The 21,419-nt window shown below is 34.9% G+C and overlaps 2 protein-coding genes and 1 long non-coding RNA gene across 7 annotated transcripts in view; 2 read left to right on the top strand and 1 right to left on the bottom strand.

Annotated features, from left to right (window-relative positions):
• Positions 1 to 349: 349 nt before the first annotated feature.
• On the top strand, positions 350 to 6,344 carry LOC138325895 (uncharacterized protein DDB_G0284459-like). The gene is made up of 3 exons (XM_069271899.1): positions 350 to 1,011; positions 3,388 to 3,692; positions 4,072 to 6,344. Exons 1-3 carry the CDS (start codon positions 621 to 623, stop codon positions 4,366 to 4,368), a joined length of 993 nt encoding a protein of 330 aa, XP_069128000.1. The 5' UTR covers positions 350 to 620; the 3' UTR covers positions 4,369 to 6,344.
• Positions 6,345 to 10,547: 4,203 nt separating this feature from the next.
• Positions 10,548 to 11,097, top strand: LOC138325894 (uncharacterized). The gene is made up of 3 exons (XR_011208835.1): positions 10,548 to 10,673; positions 10,758 to 10,926; positions 11,010 to 11,097. It is a non-coding gene; the product is annotated as an uncharacterized lncRNA (long non-coding RNA).
• A 181-nt stretch (positions 11,098 to 11,278) lies between these two features.
• Positions 11,279 to 21,419, bottom strand: part of LOC138325892 (syntaxin-7-like) — a 30,082-nt gene continuing 19,941 nt past the window's right edge. For 4 of the 5 annotated variants that reach the window (XM_069271888.1, XM_069271893.1, XM_069271889.1 and 1 more), the window contains exons 8-12: positions 19,816 to 19,906; positions 19,372 to 19,444; positions 18,437 to 18,519; positions 16,561 to 16,666; positions 11,279 to 15,380 (exon numbers count right to left, since the gene is read on the bottom strand). In XM_069271888.1, coding sequence (XP_069127989.1) covers positions 16,565 to 16,666; positions 18,437 to 18,519; positions 19,372 to 19,444; positions 19,816 to 19,906 — 349 coding nt within the window. In that variant the 3' untranslated portion in view covers positions 11,279 to 15,380; positions 16,561 to 16,564. The remainder of the gene's footprint in view (positions 15,381 to 16,560; positions 16,667 to 18,436; positions 18,520 to 19,371; positions 19,445 to 19,815; positions 19,907 to 21,419) is intronic. The other variant, XM_069271895.1, reaches the window with a different exon arrangement.

Below are 21,419 nucleotides of genomic sequence, written 5' to 3'. Positions count from 1 at the left end.
ACACAGAGATTTTCTATACCAATATGTGTCTAAATCTCTGGTGTACACCATTAGATTACGCACATGTTTCAAAATAGAATTAAAGCTGAGTTTTGTAAAAATACATTTATAAAGTTTCCATAGTAAGTTCTGTGAAATAAATAATTGTATATATTTCTTGTTGATGTTTTTCCTTTATTTATTTTTTGAAATGCTTCTTTGCTGATAAGCGTTTTTAAAGCTGATTATGCTTCACCGTAGATATATATATATATTACACTACGACGACTTTGATTGGCTTATCGATCAAGAGCCGAAGTACCCCGAGTTGTTCTCGGGTATTTACGTCAATATTTTCCTCAGCGTCTATAGTTACAATGGCGGCTTGACGACACCTGTGTTATTATTTACCGTAGCGATAGACGGTAATCAATGAAACGAATCGTTCAGAGATTAGCCAGAAAGAACAACAGTAGACCCAGGGGAAATTTAAAGGTAGCCATTGTAGACACAAGCTGAGGCGGTAACATCAGCCATCAGGGAGCTAGCAGGTGCGCGCCAGGATCCGGAATCTGGCTAAAAGGACATACACACAAATTAGGGATTTACCGACGATTTCCTGATTTATTAAAAAGAAAAAAATGGGGTGTAAACAAGGAAAGGCGGTTCAAATACAGCCTGTCGGAGCTGCCGAAGTGAGACATGATAACATAAACATAAGGAAAACTAAAAGTGAAATGTCTGAATTTACTATAGATGAAACTACTGGGTCTAAAGTGGCTAAAAAGAAAAACAAAAGGACAAAATCATCAAAGAGTACAAGAAGTAAAGACTCGTTAGGTTCATGTCTAAGTTTGGACGACAGAAATTCTATACCGGATTCTGAGAGGGGCACATCAGCCACCTCTAAATTCTCAAAGAATAGTGCTGATTCTGGGTTTGGAGCGGAGTACGCCCACGTAATTACAGAGGAGTCTGATACCAGCAGGGTCAGGGATGTGGAAAGCAGCTTCGTCCCTAATGACAATCTGGGTAAGTAGAGCAGCCCCTCCCATCCCCAACAACCACAACACTTAACATGTCCGATACTCACAAGCAGAGATTCGAACTTCAATATTTACATTATACTTCTGTCTAATATCTAGGTTTAATATTTTGTGTTATTTTATTAATCATTTATTAGTGTGACGAAATAAAACAAAACAAAAATCAGCAATCAAAAAACATTGAATTAAAACAATTTAATAAAGTATTCTATACCTTTAATTTTTTAAACAGTCTTCAATTAAGTTTACCATAAAAACCTTTATAATCATAAAAAAACTGCTATACCCTGCTATACCAACTCCTTGCCTCTGCTCGATTCTTTTTAATCCAACCCCCCCCCCCCCCAACTAGTACCCTAGTTTGCCATTTGTCGCGCAGTTCATATATTTTTTTATAATTATAAACTATTTTGTTAATCTTGCCTGAAATTATACTACATTATGTGTATTGTGTATGTATAACTAACTAGCGTAAAAATCGTGTCCGGTTCGTTAAATATTGATCTGTATGTATTGTTATATTGCATGTTAATTAAAGTGTATTGTATTCCGGAGGCCACCGTCGACTGTACCCTTACACCTGAGTATTTTAACTACATATAATGTAGGTCAGATTTTATCTCACCCGTGTTCGTACCTACTACGACAAAACACTTACCGACAATCTAGGACAAAACTTTAAATTGCAATGTCAGAATATCTCTAGTTTCCTTTTCCATGGCGTTTAAAATTTAAGACATGATTTTAAATCAATAAGAAACATTTTTTAAAGAAATATACGTGTCCCAACTTGACGATGAATATTCCCGAACTTATGGCGGTCACTGTACATTCCTAGTTAGTTTTGTCATTGAAATTATTTAATCCGTTTATAGTAAAGAGCCTCGTAAACTACCGTTCAAATTGTTTATATTCGGAGGGTAAACTTACAATAGCATATTGTGTACCTTACTTGATTTTGTTCTTGGGGAGTAATTTTAGATTTAATAACTGGGGTTTTAAACCTACATAGTATATATTGAGATATATACAAATAAAGTGTACAAATACAATCTTATTACAAAGGATTCGTGTTACTTAGATCTCTCACCCTACAACTACTTAGCCCCCCACCATGCACCCCACCCCACCCAACCCCTAGTTTCCAATCCTACCCCCATACACATTGGAGCTACTCTCCAAAATAATAATACAATTGTCTATAGTTCCTGATAACATTTGATTGTCCAGGTAGGGATGACACAATGGGTAAGCTCCTCCCCTTTCCACCCCAACCTGACACATCCCTTATTAACAAGAGATGTCAATAATATATGTACATAAAAACAAACAAAAAAACAAGTGCAATTCCTTCATATGATAACGAATATCCCTGTTTTCTTTCCACGATACTAACTTTCACCTCTTTTCATTTATAGGAAGAGATTTATCAATATACACGATCATTTGGATGCTTCACTCTTTTGTATTTTATAAACAACTGCCAAGATTTGTATAAAAGACAGCATATGAGTTAAGGAAGGAAATAATGAATATTCTCTTACTTGTTACTTCTAGAAAAAGTGTATCAAGCTTTGATAGCATACATGGTATCAAGCTTTGATAACATACATGGTATCAAGCTTTGATAACATACATGGTATCAAGCTTTGATAACATACATGGTATCAAGCTTTGATAACATACATGGTATCAAGCTTTGATAACATACATGGTATCAAGCTTTGATAACATACATGGTATCAAGCTTTGATAACATACATGGTATCAAGCTTCGATAACATACATGGTATCAAGCTTCGATAACATACATGGTATCAAGCTTCGATAACATACATGGTATCAAGCTTCGATAACATACATGGTATCAAGCTTCGATAACATACATGGTATCAAGCTTCGATAACATACATGGTATCAAGCTTCGATAACATACATGGTATCAAGCTTCGATAACATACATGGTATCAAGCTTCGATAACATACATGGTATCAAGCTTCGATAACATACATGGTATCAAGCTTCGATAACATACATGGTATCAAGCTTCGATAACATACATGGTATCAAGCTTCGATAACAAACATGGTATCAAGCTTCGATAACATACATGGTATCAAGCTTCGATAACATACATGGTATCAAGCTTTGATAACATACATGGTATCAAGCTTCGATAACATACATGGTATCAAGCTTTGATAACATACATGGTATCAAGCTTTGATAACATACATGGTATCAAGCTTTGATAACATACATACCAAATTCAATGTGCAGGTAATCCAAGTAATCTTGTATACGCTGTTGAGCCACGAAACTGTCAATGAAAACTAATATATTTTCCATTTGCTCTGACAGAGCTAGGAATCACGGGAGTAGCATGTCCCGTTCGCCTGAGTGCCAAGGACAAGAGCCGTATGGAGGAATCCATGGTTTTACAGTCCCTCCGGGAGGAGGGGCTCATCGCCCGTCCAACAGCCAAATCCTCCGGGGGTACGAGTTTCGAAATCGTGGCGGCAGAAGACTCACTCCTCGGAGACAGAAGCGGTATACCACGCCCACCACCACGATTAGCCAAGCTAGAAAAACGACGGAAAAAGAAGAAACAATTAACAGAGGACGAGATTAGGGAAAAACTGGAGAAGGCTGAGAGGAGGAAGAAGGTGAGGTTTTTAAAACAGACATACTTACTACAGCCAACTGATCATTACAGAGTAAAGATTAGACCACGGTTTATATGTGAGATATTTAATCATATTGTCTTTTGTAAAACAATGGTTTACTGAACGTTACAATAAAGACATCTACCAATCTCTTTAAGTACAAAGTTTGCCAATTGAAGTTTTCTCTATATCTCTTGTAACTGATGTGAAACCAGTCTGATTCGCCACTAAAACGTGCTTCAGAAGTTTTAGATATCATCTCGGAGTTTCTTTGTTTTATTTGTTTTATGTGTTATTAGATACTTATAATAATGTCTTTGTTTGCATAATTAAAGTTTACTTTTCTTTGAATTTCCAATGATTGTTTTCTGTTCAACAGCGTAAGGAACAAGAACGTCTAGAAAAGATACAGAAGCTGGAAAAGAGCAAAGACAGTGTTACTCATGCGCTCGAGAAGTTCATGGTGAGTCAGGAACAAAAGGACAAAGAAGCTCATCAGAAAATAGACATTGTGGCCGATAAACGGGAGAGGAGACTGCAAGAAATCAAGGAAAAAATGGCCAAGCGAGAAGCTCACGCTGCCATGGTCAGGAAACGAAAGGAACAAGCCTTGCTGCAAGGAAATACCAACCCAATGACCAGCGAGTACCCGGAAGGGGAAGGCCCTCCCTCATAGGCCATTCTAGTCAACGTTATTAACTCAGAAACTGTGATCAAAGTCGACAGGGAGCTTGTCAAATACGACCAATATAGGAGCGTTGTTGATACACTGAACTCACTTCCATATAAGGAATTACTGTTGGCAGTTTTGGTAGTTTAAATGGTAACTATGGTTACCGTATCCACCAATGACTGCCAATGGTGTTGGTGTTTTAATAATTCCATAAGTTTGGAGTTTGATATTGAAACATTCACAACGAATTGGTATAACTGTAAGGGTAAACTCAATACCTGAAAGATATCTAGAAAGTACGTTTTGGTTCGAGTTGTGTCAGTCTAAAGTGAAAAGTCACTATAAAATGATCAGTTCCAAGGTGTTCCATGATTTATGTCGGCTTAACTTACAAAATATTCTTTTGGCAAACTTTCATAACACATGTTACGTATCTTCACAAAATGGCGTCGAACATTTTCTAGTGTCTTTTGTTACTACAGAACACGTCTGTAGGCCTGTTAAGTCTGATGGTTTCAAAGATGGCTTAGTTACTTATCGGTAATTTTTATAATACAGCGCCAATAAGTCACTCATATTCGGAACAAATTCTCCAGATCTGTTCTTTGATGTCTTCAATACGAGAAGCATACAAAATTTACCTCTGTTTTAGAGTTGATACCTATTTAATTAGAGAAGTCTGATCAGTGAAAAACTGTTTCGTGCTGCACTCAGTCGCCATATTAATTATTGAACCTCAAGAAGTATTGGCAGGTGCGTGTCAATCGTACCATTTTATCTGCCTATAGAACGGTTACAATGGTGCATGCCCGAAGGAGCAGGTACATCAGCATAGAACCATCAACCTATCGATCAGGGAACCATTTTATTTATGTGGATATGTATAAATGATGGCCGTGGTCTACCTCAGGTCGGGAGTACACGGATATATAGCGCATCAGATAAAATATGTCTGTTCAAGGGCATTCGCTGTGATATTGTTTACAAACATTTATTTTGTATTGTATACTACAATGTAGTATTAATTGTTTAGATATATATTGAAATCAACAATTTTCGTTATGGAAGGTAATAACCCTTCTTAACAATTAAAGAAAGTTGTAAATTTAGATTTATACATTGAAGTTCGGAATGAAATTTAAATGTAGCTAATTTAATCAAATTTGATTTCACCTTAGCATAATACTGCTTCACTTCCTTTGAGAACATGCCATCTCCCTTGTCCCCTATATAGTCTTCGTTTCTAATGTATTTGTTATTGATCTCTCGCTCTACTACAGCATTTGTTTATTGTTAGACCATTTCATTTTCATCGTTTTATTATAGTTCGATTGAACATAAAATCCGTTAGTTCTTTATTTTCCTTTGATATACATGTGTATATCACATTCTAGTTGTGCTTATCTAATTAATTAATAATGCAATTCATGACGCCAATATCCGTCATATATTTCATTTTCTAAAATTGGATAAATGTTGGATTTTCTCGACTATTTGATTTTCTTGGACTGTTGTATAATTATTTATTCATTATACTTTACATGACAGACAATGGTATGGTATATATACAGAATTCCAATATTAATAAGTGAACGACTCTCTCGACATTGATTAACTACGGTAACTTAAGATATTCTTTTTGTTGAAATAAAAGGACATATTTAAATTCTTTATGTACACCCCAATTTCCGTTGTTTCTTGAAAAAAAGTTGAATTTTGAAATTGGAGATATTTGTGATCTTCTGAAAAGTACTCATTAGCTGATTTGAAAAACTGCACCTATATTTTACCCTGGTCAGACCTGGACGTTTACAGAGAGGGAGGGTTGTTACATATATACCTATAAACCATTGTACGTCTTTGTGTAAAGTAATACCCCTTAAACAGTATTACGGTACGGTCCATAATGGACTCTATTGTTGGTTGATCTACACACGAATTTCGTTAAACCCAAATGAAATAAAAAATCAAATTGATAAGGTTTCAGAGTCTTTATTGTATATTGTATTTGGATTAAAGACCTAAGCTTTGGTAATCCTACACTTGGTAAGGACACAGCTTTATCTGTAATACTTGGACAGGTAAAACGAATTAACGGGAAAAAACTTATTCCACTATGAACCCTATAACACGGGTGTATCCATCCTTTACGTCCAGTCGTAAAATGTGGGTGAATGATTTTAATGTGGAACCCAAAAGGAGCTCATCATTTAACCATACCCAATAGCATTAGAATAAAGAAATGATAAAATGTAGAAACACCTGTGTCAGATTTGTTAAGTCAGATTTGTTCTCGTTGTGTCATTTCAAAAAGGATTATAAACCTACCCCTTAATATATAATACTAGTAGCGGGTATTTAACACTCCAGAAAAGTGCCAAACGGAGGATCGTGTTGGGACATGGTAGAGTGTGTGTACAGGTGTACAGGGATCGAATGCCTATATAAAATAGGGTATATCAATATAAACCTACAACGATAAGTAAGAGGTGATAAAAAGCATGAATATCATACCTGGTATACGAGTGCAAATTACACGACGATCTAACATACTTCAAGTTTATAGATTTAACGGTCTGAAACTAAGTGAAGTTATTACCTTTGTAGTATCATTTTTTACCTTTTTATTGTTCACTTTACAATAACTTACCAACCAGAATTTAAAGTGTTTCATATTCCCTTTACAATCTAGAATACATTTCTTTAGGCTACCGTTGAGGTGACGAATAGATTTAAATAATTGGATTAAATGTTGTGCGTCTTAACTTTCCGTTAATGCTAACTACGTGTACGCTTTCTAACGGTAAATTATCCGAGTACGTAACACAAGGTGCGCTGAGTGTAAGGTTCGTGGTGATATATATACACTAGGTAATCTACATCTCAATATTCTAATGGCTTTACAAATACTCCGTATACTTTTTAAAGTTTATTTTCCTTTTAAATTTCTGTGTACTTTAAATGAAAAGCCGCATTTATCAATCGCATTTAACTTTTCGCCCACAGCGTTATTAAAAAAACACAGGAATGTACTCCAATCGGGAGTAATGCTAACCAATTCTGATTTGGTTGAGTCATTCTACTTTGAGCAAAATTAAATATTAGCGAATATTTGTAATTCTTTTGAATTTCTTTACAGCTTTAATCTTATGTGCCAATCTTTGAGACACAAGAATAAAATATGCGCACGCTATGATCTCGCGAAAACCATCAAACACGTACTACTATATATAGATTCGTGTAATATTTAGTGAAACCCGTCTCGTTGGGGAAGAAAGCTAATGGTCGTTTAACTCACTGCGTCTTATTATATATGAAAACTCCGTAGAAATGAATAAGATATAAAGGGTAGGCCTGTAGTGATCCTGAGGGATATAACTAATACACGTACAGTCAAACATGCTCTTACCACCGCCTGTGTATATCGACCGATTTGCAAATTCCGCTCGAAATTTCACTATATAAGGACCCTCTGTATAGCGACTACCTATCTATAATGGGAACCTGTCTTTACAGTATCATTTCAGTCGATGTATATTTCACTAACGTTAAGATCATCAGAGCCTTGATCCCAAGGTGAACACGCTTTGAAAATGAGAAGTGATGTTGATTTGTTTTGCTTTGTTTTGGCCTTGGTCCATATATCAGAGGTGAAAATATCTGTTTCAAACGTTCGGAGGTGATACCAAAGATCATACCATCTTCACTGCTAAGCTGTTACTAGTACTGGCGATATCTTTTCCGTTAGTGGAAGAAATTATCTTCACTTCAGGAGTTTATGCACCTTTCTATTAATGTTTTTTATGAAGACTGTTTTCCTTTTTTTCCAGTTTCAGTTATCTCCCATTTAATATCAATAGATATAGTCAACATATTGAAGTGTATAGTAGTTCAGCGCATACAGGAAACTGGAAGTGTTTGCAACACAAAATTAGAAAATGCCACATTGTTTTCATTATTCCATGTTTTTTGTACCAGTGATTTTCGACAGCGTCGAGTCTTGTCTGACCTCAAGCTGTTGAAACAATTGTCCCAGTTGGCAAATACTGTCCGTCTTATCTGAATGGTCCTGATACAATACAGATGTCTTCGTCATACGCGTGTCCACTCAGAAATGTCGGATTGTTTGTCTTAGGGATACGAGAAGATAAGAAATCAGATAATAAAGCTTTACCGAGTACCCTAACATCTTAAAATACGTACCGCTATAAATCATAAAGGGTCCCTCCCCCCAACGCCAATTGTCAAACGATGATGGGAACTAAGAACAAGAGATCACGGAAAGATCTTGGCGTCGATCATTGAGTGATCTCTATAATTCAAACTGAGAAGACGGATTTTCTCTTCATTCTCGTTTGATGAATGATAATAAGGTTTTGTCAAAATCCAAGATGGCTGCATATCTGCCATTTTTCTTTTCAACCAGGCTCAAAATGAAATCAACATAACTAGGATCAAGATAAGTATATATAAGAAAAATTCCATCTGTAATATCTCAGAAAAACGATAACAGACTTCATTTGTCAATAAATCCAAGATATCGGCTGTGTTTCAATGCAACAAATAAGGACAATTTAAAAGAAATAGCCACAACAATATATATATTGTCAAAATACATGTTTGTCTGACGGTTATATTGTTTTTCGAACAATCTCAAAATGTGTATGGACGACTTGTGTAAATCCAACAGACTTCAACCAAAGGATTTGGTCACAGAAATCCTTCAGGAAAGGGATCATACTTTGTATAAATAGTAACTCCTGCCATTGGGCGAATGGGAAAGGGACAATAAGGGAGTAGGGGCAAGTCCGTTACCAATAAATCGCTACTTATCATAAAGTACTGGATATATCTGTAGAGGAAGGGTGTGTACACAGAGGTGGGAGGGAAATGGCGCTAATTCATTTATTGACGTTTTTTTATATTTAAGAATAAGTCAAATATTAACGCGCTCGCCACAGTGTCAATGACGTCACTGATCTATACGTACGGTAGATTAATATAACATGTTTTAATGGAGTTCCACCCACAGAGGCTTGCAGTTCACACGCATATATGAAGCTGCTTTAAACAGTGTGAACTATGTGTATATAAACTGTAAGCGGCTGTAGTTCCCTATTGTTGACACTTTCTGGACAGCTAATTGCTGAATGTTTGGCCAGGTACCAACTGTACCGTCACATAACAACGGTGTATCGCCGTAACCAAATATAAATTCTATCTACCCCGTAATTGATGATTTTACATACAATCCATAGATGTCTAGTACCAGATAAATTATGTGGGTCTCATAATCGCCAAAAGGGCACTTTAATACCATAATATAGCACATTTTTTTAAATTTTGTCTACTGGAAATGACCTTGCATGAAAAATAGTCAATGATTTTTAACAAGATTGCTTTCTTCATCCTTGTATGCATACCCCTTACAAGATCATTTGGTTTCCAAAAACACTTCCTTTGAAGATGGAGGCATATTTGACTCCTGTGACCTTGAATGAAGGTCAACTCGATATTCATGTCCAAGTATTTTACACGGTAAATATCAGCAGGTCTATATTCCTCTAGACAACTGATGAGATATTACAGCCTCAAACCCCATGACCTTGAATAAAGGTCAAGATCATTCATTTGAACAAACTTTGTAGCCCTTCATGCAAGGATATTGTATGTTTGACCTCTTCAAGTCCCTTGGTATTTGAGTAGTTGTTGAAGAACTTTTTGATCACTATGCACTTAAATAAAGTCAAGGCAATTCATTTGAACACATGTCATACATCACAGCAAACTGCAGTTAAAATATCTGGTCTCTTGACATCTTTATTACTGAAAAGTTGTGTCAGATTTTAAGTTATTTGACACAGATGACTTTGAGTGAAGGTTGTAAACATTTATTTGAACAACCTTGGTACAGTAGCCCTTTATCAAATTATGTCCATGGGGGTTTGGGGTTTTTGAGATGACTAAATTAAATGGCTGATACTGGATGAATGACTGAACAATAGAAAAAAAGTCACAGCTTAAGCTCACTCCCTTGACTTTGAACAGGAGAGCTAAAATTCCAAATCTTGTCAACTTTAGTGTATTCGAGTTTATAACAGAAAGACAACAATTTTTCATCATTGATACATTTTTATTATTTTGCAAATTTGAATGCATGTGATGCATTATTAGTTGGAGATGGATGTCCAAGCTCTGGCCTATACAGAGAAATGTGTGGTCATTCTCAAGGAGAAACGAGCTTCAACAATTCACAAATTGACACAGTTGTGCTATACTGTCAGTTAGGACAGGTTTAGTTTATACAGGTTCTGTTGTATTGTCTGAAACGACAGGTTCAGTTTATACAGGTTCTGATGTATTGTCTGAAACGACAGGTTCAGTTTATACAGGTTCTGTTGTATTGTCCTGAAACGACAGGTTCAGTTTATACAGGTTCTGTTGTATTGTCTGAAACGACAGGTTCAGTTTATACAGGTTCTGTTGTATTGTCTGAAATGACAGGTTCAGTTTATACAGGTTCTGTTGTATTGTCTGAAACGACAGGTTCAGTTTATACAGGTTATGTTGTATTGTCTGAAACAACAGGTTCAGTTTATACAGGTTCTGTTGTATTGTCTGAAACGACAGTTCAGTTTATACAGGTTCTGTTGTATTGTCTGAAACGACAGGTTCAGTTTATACAGGTTCTGTTGTATTGTCTGAAACGACAGGTTCAGCTTATACAGGTTCTGTTGTATTGTCCTGAAACGACAGGTTCAGTTTATACAGGTTCTGTTGTATTGTCTGAAACGACAGGTTCAGTTTATACAGGTTCTGTTGTATTGTCTGAAACGACAGGTTCAGTTTATACAGGTTCTGTTGTATTGTCTGAAACGACAGGTTCAGTTTATACAGGTTCTGTTGTATTGTCCTGAAACGACAGGTTCAGTTTATACAGGTTCTGTTGTATTGTCTGAAACGACAGGTTCAGTTTATACAGGTTCTGTTGTATTGTCTGAAACGACAGGTTCAGTTTATACAGGTTCTGTTGTATTGTCTGAAACGACAGGTTCAGTTTATACAGGATGAATCGATCCACAGGCCAGTATACAGCAGTCTGATGTTGGGCAAATCACATGGATTTGACATGAATTCTAAACCCTTTGTCACATCATTATTGTATACCACTATGAGAACAGAATCCATCCATGACAAACCCCTGTTGGACAAAAACATCAATATACACACAGAAAGATAGTTTACATCTACACAGATATATAGCATACGGACAAAAGACAAGTGGAAATGTGCGTTAAATACGATGAAACATATAATGTATTCATTTTTACCTTACATTAATTACAACTATACATTGCATTTCCAAGGTAGCTTTTACATTTTAGCAGATATACACACCTACATAAAATCTATGTACAATATCAACATTGGCTAACATGGAAGTCTAATCCAATACAAAGAGCTACCATCCTCTCCCCTCGCTGTCTTACATACTGGGACTGATGATCAGCACACATTACGATCGCTCTATTCTGAATTTGCATATTACAGAGTTATTTGCCCTTGAAGGCAGGTATTGAATATGACATCATCAGTTTGCGAAGGTAATGTCATATTTTCGAAGAAAATGATGCAAGTTTCACTCACAAAAATTAGGTAAGTCACAATAGATACCTACCCGCAAAGGACGTAAGTCTGAAATATGCAAAGACAGAATAATCAGAAACACATGGATATTCTCACTTAGCTTCCTCCACTCACTCTTCAGATTAGATGAGGGGAGGAAGCAAAGCCAGATCATCCTTGGGTTTCCGACAATGCCATTACTGAGACCATCTACACTAATTACATTTAAACAATAAACAGCTTATTTATATCACTGAGGTGTACAGTTACAAGCACTATCTTAAACTTTAGCGTGACCTGTGGAAAATAGAGATATCAGTTTCATACCTTTTCCTACACTGAGTGAAATTCCTTAAAATCAAATTGTCATAAGAAAGCATAATTAGTAATGAAGTAAGCTCCCTTTGTATTCCCACAAATACTGTAAGGTATTAGGATGATCAAAGTGGGGCCAGAACCTACATATTTAAAGATTTTCATTGACATGGAAAGACAGGAACAAGGAACATCTATAGAAAATAATTGTGAAGACAATTTTTAGGCGAGTTGTTGAGAGATGCTACACTCATGCTAACTGTCAGTAAAAAATATACTGATCATTACAATTTTGGTTTCAATAAAATTGATTGAGTATTCACAAAGCTGAAATTTCTATAAATGAGCAAACTGGTTTATTTTGGCAACAAATGAAATACTATTTGTCTTTAGAAAATTGTAATAAAAATTCCGCTCCTTTTTCCCCCACATTTTCCAACAAAAAGAATTCTTTGTTAAGAATGCCAGTGTTTCATCACCTTTGGTGCTAGGTAACGGGCAATAACAACAAAATCTTATATACATTTTGATCTATTTATACAATATTAACAAGTCTTTATATAAAATCATCTATAACATTAACACAATAAATAAGGATATATTATCTGTATTTGCAGAACAGCACTTCCCGTTATATAGGGTTTACATCCCATTTTAATGCAGCTCAGTATTTACACATTAAATGTCTGCTTCATTTCCAAGTATTTTTCCAAAACTGTGCACATATCTATTTAAATCAATGGCATAATATTTTGCATGTTTAAATTTACAGATGGGAATGTTTTGGTGACTGTACAGTAAAAACTGCTTCACATAAATATTGCACTGCGTTAAACAGTTACACATCTTAGCCTAGACCATGCCCATCAATCACAATTTCCCTATCCACAGTCATCACTGTTTTTAACAGTTGTCTAAATATCACCTATACTTTGATTTATTTCCACTGGATTCCATCTAAAACATAGTTATCTTCCTTGTGGGAAAGTATCCATTGACACAATCAACACCTATATCGGCAAGGGTAGATAACTCTTCAACATAATGACACTCCCTCCTGTTTTATCACAAAGGCCTATCATCATTAGAGATATTTTTTCAACATGGAATACAATACTCCTGGCCAAAAAATTCCAGTATCATCATTATTTGATTTTCAATAGAAATATTTTACACTATAAACTGCAGTGTATCTTTCTTGTGGGTCATAAACTACTTCCAATTGATAATATATTCATTATCGTAAGCACTTGATGATTATTACGAAAGCACTTCAAAAATGAGCACACGTTTTGTGTGAATATACAAATCTTATTTCACTTAAAAACAAGTTACAACTGTACATTGTTGTATAGTTTTCCCAAATCTTTGCATGCACAAAATTTGGTCCCATTCTTATTAACAGTATCAACCAGTTGAAAACATTGGAAGTATATGAAACAAACACAGTAAAGAAATTACATATGACCTATGTACAGTCTTTCAAAATGCAGGATCCCAGAGATGTCTAAAATCCAAAATCTGCAGATATCTTTGAAATGTTTTAGTCTGGTGTTCCAAGCCAGAATAAAACTCATTTTAATAGATATTCCAAATATTGGGAAGATTTAGGAATTAAGGAGGTTCACTATCAATTAAGAAAGGGATATGTGTAATTCTATATCAAATTATGGGCGAGAATTTACTTAACAGAATTATTTACCTCTAGGATGTGGGCCAGAATGTCAAGGCCCCAGAGCAGCCTTACAATGGAGGCTAGTGTAGAAACCAACCTTATTGACAGATACAGTCTGATTGACAAAGGGAAGTGATCTAAATCCTATCAAACAGAAAGTGAAAGTCATGTGATATATAAATCCACTGAAAAATGGTACATTGTGGTATGGGTTTTTTTTTAAACAATTTGCCTTGTATATTTTTTAACAAGTTGCCTAGTGCAATGTATTCGAAGTATGAAAGTTTTTAATGCTATTACAGTATAACCTACTTTTCAGGTATTTGATAAAATCATTATAAAAGAAGAATATTCCAATCATTTCTGTAAGTTTTAGCATACAAAACAGTTACAACATCTATATCAGTAATCCCACACCGTGTATATATTGCCTACACATTCCCTTGGGTAGGCCTGACCTTAAGTCAGCTGTGTTTTAAGATATGTGACAGGGCTTATTTCAGGATATATAATATACATGATATATTGACATGAATTTTAGATATGGATGCAGTTTATGTCTGCTTTGCGATTGTTCATGGTGTGTAGAGATTGAAATACAAATACAACCAAGTTAGGCTAACACACAAGTCAATCATTTAAACAAAATCAAAGACATTTATAAAATGTAACCATTAAAGATTCACTGATCTTTTAATGTCTACACAATGTACTTATTGACACTTCCCCTACATACCTTATAATAACAACAGACAAACTGTCCTGCAGTTGTCTGCTATTTAACATTGATGTTGCTTGAAAAGCAGATCATGCCAACCTATAGAAGAAATAAAATTTCATTTTTAGCTGTGGTTATCTTTCCTTTTATGGAGACATTTTTTGCTGTGGTTATCTTTCCTTTTATGGAGACATTTTTCTAGCTTTTCAGCTGCTGGTACACAATGCCACACACAACACAGGGACAGTAGAGTTATGTAGACACTGTGGGGCATGAACTTACTATACATTGTATATAAAAGCAAATATCTGATACATCCATTATGTGATACAAATATCGATGAGATCATGAAAATCCTATTTTCCGTACTTAATCATTTCCTATTTCAGTTTCTTCAAAATAACAACACACTAGATAATTACTTCCCAAGAGAAAACTATTCAAGTTCCTGGATTAATTGTCTCCTCTGACACACACTTTAAGAGTTCTTTGGTTGTCTCCTCTGACACACACTTTAAGAGTTCTTTGGTTGTCTCCCCTGACAGTCTGTTAACATTGTTTAAATGCGGCGTACGGATAACTTTAGTCGGACTTGGTCGCTGCCCAGATGATCAGACTCAGGAATATCACAACCACAAGTACAATGATCAGAATAATACACTTTTTCCGGCGGGATTTATGCTGTAAAAGAAAAGAAACATCATTCAACATTATTGATAAAAAAAACCTTACATAATGCATTGTAAATTACAATTAAAATAATTCTTCATTTTATTTGCCTCACTTTTGGCCTTGAAATGAGCGTTCGCCCCTGTGAGGAAGGCTCTGGGTTCTGTCCCCTGGCCGAGACACACCAAAGTCTATTAAAGTGGTAGTTTATGCTCCTGCTTAGCGCTCAGCATACAGGGAATAGTACGACTGGTTCGCTTGTTGCCAGTATAATGTGACCGGGTGGGGTTTGTTGTTTGGTGTCTTCGGCGGCATGCTTCAGTGATATAGCACTATAAAAAGGGCAACAGTTCCACTTTACAAGAAGACACAACATGAATATACTGCAGTCTCCCAAAACACGTACCTCGCACAACATACATGCAACACACCGCATACATGGGAGACCGTCCTTACATGACCATAGCTGTTAATAGGACGTTAATTATTCAAACAAATAAAGAAATTGCATGTCAAGAGAAAACAAATTTCAGAAAAACAAATTGACACAACAAAATTTTATCACAGGTTCAGCTGATTTTTTTTTTTTTTCAAACAGATACATGTTCAAGATTTACAGTGAAATCAAATCCCCCTAAAAAGATGTATGACATGAAAAACACAAAATGAAATGTTAATGCGTGAAGGATTCTTATTCAAGGACAGTCAGTAGTCATCATAATCTTTAAAATTATATTTTCCTTTTACAATACTTGTCTGATACAGATTAAGCATCAAATTTTGGCACTGATTACCATAATTATGTATGTAAGATTTCTTCTTGATTTTTTTGTATTTATCTATATTTCCAATATCTTTCTTGATAGAAGATTCCTAAATTATATGTGATCCTGATTTTTACAAAATTAAAAGAATTTAAAGCAATCATAAGAATGTTGTTGCTGTATTTACATATCATTATAAGAAGGTTGTACATATACCTTGTATGTAAAGTAACTGGAAAGAAAGAAACTTATGGAAAGCAGAAATGATTGTGGAGTCTCCAGAGTCAGGTAGATAATTTAATTGCATAAATAAGACTATCATATATATCCCTATCATTGATTCTGAGGAGAGTCAGGTATTCTAATGGTGTTAGCTAATAAATATATAAATATCAATAGAAAACGGCCTAGTAACAAATCATACATACCTCATCAATTTTTCTGTGAGAAATATACAGCTAAAATAATGGCTATGACAGCTATAACAACTAGGAGAATTACTATACATAAGCACTTTTTTCTTCTTGCTTTCGACTGAAAATGAATGTAAAGTGAGAACTAAACATAGGGAAAATAAACACACAATAATGCAAAAAAAAAAAGTCTGCAACATGCAATGATACAAACTAAACAACGAAACAAGTAAAAGTGAATTGTATGAAATATGACCATTCTTAATTAAAATATTATAATCTATCTGTCTTACTGGTAACCATAAGTTATTATCAAAAGATGGATTGTGTAACAAAAGGCCCAGAGGGCCTGTATCGCTCACCTGGTTTGTAATGCCAAGTAATGTTGTGAATACTGGTTCATTGTTTCATTTCTGAAGGAATTTGAATATTTACCTCTAATTCCCCTATTGGGCCCCGCTCCAAGGGGTCAGAGTCTGTTCCCCTTCCCCCAAGGATGTTTGTGGCCAAATTTGGTTACAATCCATGCTGAACTCTAGGACAAGTAGTGATTTATAGGATTTACCTCTATTCCCCTATTGGGCCCCTTCCCCCGGGGGGTCAGAGCCAAAATTTATACAAATTCTGTTCCCCTTCTCCCAAGGATGTTTGTGGCCAAATTTGGTTACAATCCATGCAGAACTCTAGGACAAGTAGCGATTTATAGGATTTACCTCTATTTCCCATATAGGGCCCAGCCCTTCCTGCCCAGGGGGGTCAGAGCCAAAATTTATACAACTTCTGTTCCCCTTCCCCCAAAGATGTTAGTGGTCAAATTTGGTTACAATCCATGCAGAACTCTATGACTAGTAGCGATTTAAAGGAAATGTTGATGGACGGACGACGGACGCCGCGCCATGACAAAAGCTCACCGGCCCTTCGGGCCAGGTGAGCTAAAAATAAAAAAAAAACACATAACAACCCTCTTCCTTTTTTGTGGCAGTAATAATTAGAGAACCAAAATATGCAATTTAAAAATAGGTCAAATGTCAAAATATAGGTCTGCATGCAATCATTGCTTACCAACAGCATCAAGACATTTAGGACAGAGCCAGGACTTCTTTTATGTAGGTCAAAGTTTGTGTGTTACTTTGTATTTGAAATATCATACCTGGCCAATTACAAATGACTCTACAAAAAGTTACGCCATTTTTTATTTGTTACTTAGCCAAGACTAAAGTCTAAGATTGCATCATGATCCTTGAGCCAGATCACTACTTAGGTGAGCACAGGAATCCAATTATAAAGTTCTGTTGTGGGTAGTAGGAAGTAAAGGAGAGAGAAAATCGAAACAAAAGGATGTGAGACAAGATAGACAGGGTGGGAACACATGGATGACTCCCTCGCACCCTTTACAAATTATGTACGGACAATTCCTCTATTCAGTAATTATAAATAGCATTTAGAAGTTTTAATGTAAGCTGCACACATTGATATTGACATTTCAGGAACAATTAACAAGTTACATATATTAGGAAGGTTTTGATCATTTTTTGTTATTTTCACAAAATAAACATTCAAATTACTTGCTTGCAGATAAATTGCACAAGCAGGTTAATTTCAATACATTGATATAAACTTGGATGAATCACAACCCTTTTTTTGTGATGTAAATAGTTATTTGTAAATAACAGGACTCAATTTGGAGGTCAACTTGATTTGCTCTATTCACAGAAGAAAGAAAAGCTACACATTTTGGAACTAGAAGTAACATTCTATTAGAAGAGTGCAAATCAAGTTGGCCTCCAGGATAGGGATAAGGGGAGATAATTCACCACAACATTACACCAATAACAGAAATCACTCTAACACATTAACACACAATAAAGACTTATACAGAAGGTAAGCTTACCTGGTAGTCTCTGGCTTTTGACAGCTGTTGTGTTCCCTCCTCAACCCTGATCTGGGCACTCTCTACATTAGCCTCTATACTGTCTGTAAAAGGAGATACAATTACTGACATATTTATAGGTAAATACAATGATTTATCAACCTCTATACTGTCTGTAAAGGAAAAACAAATACTGACATATTTATAGGTAAATACAATGATTTCTCAACCTCTATACAGTCTTTAAAGGAAAAACAAATACTGACATATTTATAGGTAAATACAATGATTTATCAACCTCTATACTGTCTGTAAAGGAAAAACAAATACTGACATGTTTATAAGTATATAACATGATTTATCAACCTCTATATTGTCTGTAAAGGAAAAACAAATACTGACATGTTTATAAGTATATAACATGATTTATCAACCTCTATATTGTCTGTAAAGGAAAAACAAATACTGACATGTTTATAAGTATATAACATGATTTATCAACCTCTATATTGTCTGCAAAGGAGACATAAACACTGACATATTAACAATAAACAGAACATCAAGTCTTAATTAAATTGACAAATATACAAATTCAACAAAACCTGTCTTGACATCTTGCAACTGATTTATCTAGTACATTTGTATATATTAATTATCAATGTATAAATAAATGACTCCCCTTCATGTGAAATCAGGATCACAGAATCTTCAGTCTTAAGTTTTGACTTAACCAATCATAAATGACGTAACTATTTGTAATGTTATAATTCATTGGTTAAGTCTAAAATTAAGACAGTTTTGGACTTCAGTCCGCTTCATGATGCCGAGTCTTGGACAGGCTGGAAGGATGTGACAGACCCAAACATTGTATCCTGATTATCGAGCAATTTCACGCCAAGTAAATAAGTATGAAATGATGATAAATAAAATCTGGCACCTAAATTAGATATACTTACCTAACATTTCGCCCTGTTCATGCACCAGCATACCAAGATCTTTGAAAATTTGGTTTACATCCACAATATCTCTCTGAAATATGACATTAGAAAATCATCAAATTTTGCTTCACATATGATATTTACATTGTAAAACATGTATGTATCTGATTTCTCCAAACAAAGAAGCAGCAAAAGTCTAAGTATATTATACTTCAAAGTATAATCAAATGGGATATAATATTGCCACATAAAACTTACTTTCAGATATCCTAGTAGATGCTGAAGCATGGCTTTAGATTTTTATCTTCTATAACAGTTTATTATTGAACATGGACAAACTTCCTCTTGTTTTGAATGTAATTGTCCACCCAGAGATTACATATAGTTGTCACTTCTATTTTTCAGAAATGGAATGTTCAGATCAAAACTGAATTTTTCTGAAATTTTTTATTTAGATCTTACCTCTAGTTTTTTAATGGAATCTTCCCTTTCTTGTAACATTTCCAGATCAACATCTTCTTCCATTTGTAAGATTTGACGTGTCTGAGAAAATCTGTTAAAATCAGAAATGTTTCAAGTGAGTCTTTTTGGTTGGATTTTAAAAACCTGTTAAAAAACAATAAAGTTTTCTTGGGTTTTTTATGATTAAAATATAAAATTAAACTAGAAATTGTCACAGGGACAGTTTGACAGGCTTTTCACCTAAAAGCTACTCAGTTCAAGGTCATTCATAATAAACTTGGTAGCGCTTAGTTTCAACGTACCAAAAGTCCAATACCAGGTCTTAGGCCTTTCAGAACTTTACAATAAGTCATTTGAATATTTTAAGACGCTTAGCCCCGTTGGCCTTGGATATAGTCATCACATTATCAAAGTTGGTAGGCATTTATTTCAGCATGCTTCATGCTTAGTATTAGGTCTCTAGGCCTTCTAGAAATTGAGAAGAAGATTTTTTAAAGATTTTGTCGAAAAATTGCATTTTTGAACTTTGTCCCTTATTTCCAACCAAAAAATGACGTTTTACAGAAAAGTGGTACATACATTAATTGTTTCACTTTTGATTCTACATAACATATCCAAAAATGAAAGAAATTGGCTCTGTGATTAACGAGCTATGGCTGTCTCAATGAGCTGAATTTTCACAGGATTATTTTATAGCTCTATAATCACACGCACTCTATGACCTTGGATGAAGGTCAAGCTCGTTTATTTTTTCAAACCTGATAGTCAACTACCTCAGCTTACTTTATGCAAAATATGAAGCCTCTTTACTATGTAGAACTTGACAAGAAGATTTTTTCATTATTTTCACCGAAAACGGTGAATTTGCATTATGAGTCGATGATCAACCGGAAGTTGACATTTTAGAGAAAAATATACAATTACAAAGTTTCTCCACATGCTATTCTACATAACATATAACAAAATGAAAGAAATTGGCTCAGTGGTTAACGAGTTATGGCTGTCTATGTTAAACCGGAAGTGACGTCATTGCGGCCATATTTGAATTCAAATCAACACCATATTAACAAGAATTGGTCACGGTGATAAGTGGAAGATCTTGTGTGAGTTTGGGCTTAATCTGACTGGTTAAATCAGAGGAGATGTTTAAAATATAATTGTTGCAATTTGCAAAAAATTCTTAGTTAAATATTAATTAAGTCATAAAAAATTATTTAGTGGACCAATTTTTAATTTGAAGACATCAAAACCTTCAGAATGAGATACTGCATCGATTTAATGCAAAAAGTTTGGAAAAAATTTAATAATAAAGAAAATCTACAAATAGTCACTTTTTTTTTAAACCTTGACCTCTAGCGAGCTTTTTAACGAGACATATTTTGTGGTAACATGTCATGGGTAAAAGTTAGATATGTTCATTTCCTATAGTGTTTCCCACAGGAAAAAAAAGGGCATGGTGCTGGGTTTTGAAAAGGGCACCTTGACCGCAATAAATAACCATCAGAGGGGCACAAAGGTTATATCGACAACTTCCAATACAAGGGGAAATATTTAAAACTGTCTTGTTGTTTATTTAATTCTGGTTCAACTTAATATCATTTAAA

The sequence above is a fragment of the Argopecten irradians genome, chromosome 6, assembly GCF_041381155.1.
Source record: "Argopecten irradians isolate NY chromosome 6, Ai_NY, whole genome shotgun sequence".
Taxonomy (NCBI): domain Eukaryota; kingdom Metazoa; phylum Mollusca; class Bivalvia; order Pectinida; family Pectinidae; genus Argopecten; species Argopecten irradians.
Note: the sequence above shows the minus strand (reverse complement) of the source record. Positions and strands in the feature narration are given on the sequence as shown.